The sequence below is a fragment of the Littorina saxatilis genome, unplaced genomic scaffold (assembly GCF_037325665.1).
Source record: "Littorina saxatilis isolate snail1 unplaced genomic scaffold, US_GU_Lsax_2.0 scaffold_2755, whole genome shotgun sequence".
In the NCBI taxonomy this organism is placed as follows: domain Eukaryota; kingdom Metazoa; phylum Mollusca; class Gastropoda; order Littorinimorpha; family Littorinidae; genus Littorina; species Littorina saxatilis.
Genome location: NW_027128741.1, coordinates 9,984 through 13,425, shown reverse-complemented (window position 1 = coordinate 13,425; position 3,442 = coordinate 9,984). Strand labels below are relative to the sequence as shown.

Below are 3,442 nucleotides of genomic sequence, written 5' to 3'. Positions count from 1 at the left end.
CAATAAAATTTTATATTTTGGGGGACATGAATTGTCCTAAAAGAGAGGTTGCACTGTAGTGACCTGCACAATCATTGGTGTCTTGCAGATCATGTCAGGGGGCACGGCACCGTGCATGAACCACTGGCGGCTGGACGGCACCCTGCAGTCCAGTATTCCCTGCACCCCCACGGGTGTCTACAGCCTGGCCATCAACAAGAACTCAGAGTCCAACAAGGTACAGTGGAATCCCCCTTGTATGACCCTCCAATTTAACCTGTTCGCTGCCACAGGCTTGAAAGTCTAGAAAATTCAGAAAACGTACTAGCCAGATAGCAAACTTTACTAGCCAAACCAACAACTTGTTTGCCCCCCGCGGGTAAGGGGGAAGAATTTACCCGATGCTCCCCAGCATGTCGTAAGAGGCGACTAACGGATTCTGTTTCTCCTTTTACCCTTGTTAAGTGTTTCTTGTATAGAATATAGTCAATGTTTGTGAAGATTTTAGTCAAGCAGTATGTAAGAAATGTTAAGTCCTTTGTACTGGAAACTTGCATTCTCCCAGTAAAGTCATATATTGTACTACGTTGCAAGCCCCTGGAGCAATTTTTTGATTAGTGCTTTTGTGAACAAGAAACAATTAACAAGTGGCTCTATCCCATCTCCCCCCTTTCCCCGTCGCGATATAACCTTGAACGGTTGAAAACGACGTTAAACACCAAATAAAGAAAGAAATAACAACTTGTTTCAGCAACTTTACTCGCATTTGGCGAGTAGATGAACATTTTTTCTTGCCAGTTACATGTTTCTACTTGCCATGGCGAGTAAAATACTCGCCACTTTCAGGGCTGTGCCAGGATATCCCCCTGTTTTGTTTCCCCCTCCATCTTCTTTTCATATCTTTATCGTTCCGTGCTGCTTTTGCTTTTTTTACATTTAGTCAAGTTTTGACTAAATGTTTTAACATAGAGGGGGAATCGAGATGAGGGTCGTGGTGTATGTGTGTGTGTCTGTCTGTCTGTGCGTGTGTGTGTGTAGAGCGATTCAGACCAAACTACTGGACCGATCTTTATGAAATTTGACATGAGAATTCCTGGGAATGATATCCCCGGATGTTTTTTTTCATTTTTTCGATAAATACCTTTGATGACGTCATATCCGGCTTTTTGTAAAAGTTGAGGCGGCACTGTCACACCCTCATTTTTCAATAAAATTGATTGACATTTTTGTAAAGCAATCTTCGACGAAGGCCGGACTTCGGTATTGCATTTCAGCTTCGTGGCTTAAAAATTAATTAATGACTTTGGTCATTAAAAATCTGAAAATTGTAATAATTTTTTTTTTATATAAAACGATCCAAATTTACGTTCATCTTATTCTACATCATTTCCTGATTCCAAAAACATATAAATATGTTATATTTGGATTAAAAACAAGCTCTGAAAATTAAAAATATAAAAATTATGATCAAAATTAAATTTCCGAAATCGATTTAAAAACAATTTCATCTTATTCCTTGTCGGTTCCTGATTCCAAAAACATATAGATATGATATGTTTGGATTAAAAACACGCTCAGAAAGTTCAAACGAAGAGAGGTACAGAAAAGCGTGCTATGCAGCACAGCGAAACCACTACCGCGCTGAACAGGCTCGTCAGTTTCACTCCGTTTTGCACGAGCGGCGAACCACGGTCATTGTGAAAAAATGCAGTGCGTTCAGTTTCATTCTGTGAGTTCCACAGCTTGACTAAATGTAGTAATTTCGCCTTACGCGACTTGTTATCTTTACCTGAATTGACAACTAACAGTGTGCCCTTGATGTATAAATGAATACACCACACACACATTGTTTGATTGTTGTTGTAGTTCTTCTTCTGTTGTTCTTCATTGAACAGTTTTTTGTCCGTTAAAGCAAGTTACCCAAGACGTCAGCTGACATCTTACAGGCAGCAAAGGGTTAAGACTCATTGTCTCCCAGCTACGAATATATCCGTACCTATTCATATGGCTCCATCTGACCAGGTACGGATATATCCGCTCAGACTGTTAGCTTCAGTCGCTTCCTGTAACGTCGCTCTAACGCCTGCTTTCCAGCGTGTTGATAAACAGTTTCTACACAGTTACTACAATTCTGAGTGACCTGCTGCAGCACAGCTGGTCTTGGGTAAAAAAAACCTTGGTCAACATAGGTGGGGTAGAAAGTGTTAAGACTCCCTCTCTTTTAAAACCCTGGTTTTTTTTCTCCAGATGTTCTCATCATAACCTCTGTAAATGTACTCCCTTTTTAAGACTCCCTCTTTTGTAAGCCGTGATTTTTCGCAGATTTTTGGCGGCCTTAAAAGGGGGTTTTACTGTATGGCTTCCTACATCACATTGTCTCTTTTGATTTCAAAGCAGTTTGATTACTGCTATGACCAAAAACATGCCACACAGAAGTGTTTTTTCTTTGAAACTTGTTTGAAGTAAGCACCCTTCCTAAACCCTACCACCGCCAAGGGAAGTCTAGCAAGCATGTATTTTTGTTCTTTTTTTTCTTTTTTCGAAAAGCAGGATCAATTGCTTAAAATAGCTTAGCAAAAAAATATTCAATTAATTTTTTTTAAATATTTGGGAGAAAGGGCCATGGAAACTGATAAGAAGGTTGCCTGTATTTTCTGGCTGGTCAATGTGAAAGAAGCGCAGCCTTTTTGTTGAAGTTCTCTCTCTCTCTCTCTCTCTTTCTCTCTCTCTCTCTCTTTGAGTCTTTCTCTCTCTTTCTCTCTCTCTCTCTCTCTCTCTCTCTCTCTCTCTCTCTCTCTCTGGTTGAAAAAAAGCTCGTTGTATTGCTTATGCCACAACCCTCGAAAAATAAAATTTGATTTGATTTGATTTGATTTGATCTCTCTGTTTTGAGGAAGGATAATGTGGGCTCCCTGTTTCAGCACAGCCTGCAATTTGTTGTTAATGCTTCAGGTTTTTTTCTGTGTATAAAATGGAAATTGTTACGCACAGTCATGGAATTCACATGTGCAGGTGCTGTGTATATCAGGAGCCAGTCCAAACATTGATGCCTGCATCAACTTTGGCTACAAATCATTCTCCTTTGTCTTCAACATCAACAAGACCAGCTGGACTTCTTAGTTCTGATGTAACTCTGGATGTTTAAGGTGGCTGGGTTGAAGATGGATTTTTGTCATGTCCGAAGTAGAATTTATGTTATTGCATGAATTGTTTCACTGCCATTTGATGAATAAAATGTTTTATTGATGATTGTAAACGATTTTTCAGTTTTGGTGTTGACATGTGTGTGTGTGTGTGTGTGTGTGTGTGTGTGTGTGTGTGTGTGTGTGTGTGTGAGAGAGAGAGAGCATGCAAACAACAACAAAATCACTATATCCTTTTTTTTTTTTAAACATGTTGATGACATAATTATTATCATTATAATAGTGCCTCGATCTCGTGGGCGAGGGCTGGTTGTAAAAAA

At 39.6% G+C, this 3,442-nt stretch overlaps 1 protein-coding gene across 1 annotated transcript; it reads left to right on the top strand.

The window, feature by feature from the left end:
• Positions 1 to 87: 87 nt before the first annotated feature.
• Positions 88 to 3,235, top strand: LOC138957065 (THO complex subunit 6 homolog). Its single transcript, XM_070328236.1, has 2 exons — positions 88 to 217; positions 2,992 to 3,235. Exons 1-2 carry the CDS (start codon positions 92 to 94, stop codon positions 3,097 to 3,099), a joined length of 234 nt encoding a protein of 77 aa, XP_070184337.1. The 5' UTR covers positions 88 to 91; the 3' UTR covers positions 3,100 to 3,235.
• The last annotated feature ends 207 nt before the right edge of the window (positions 3,236 to 3,442 follow it).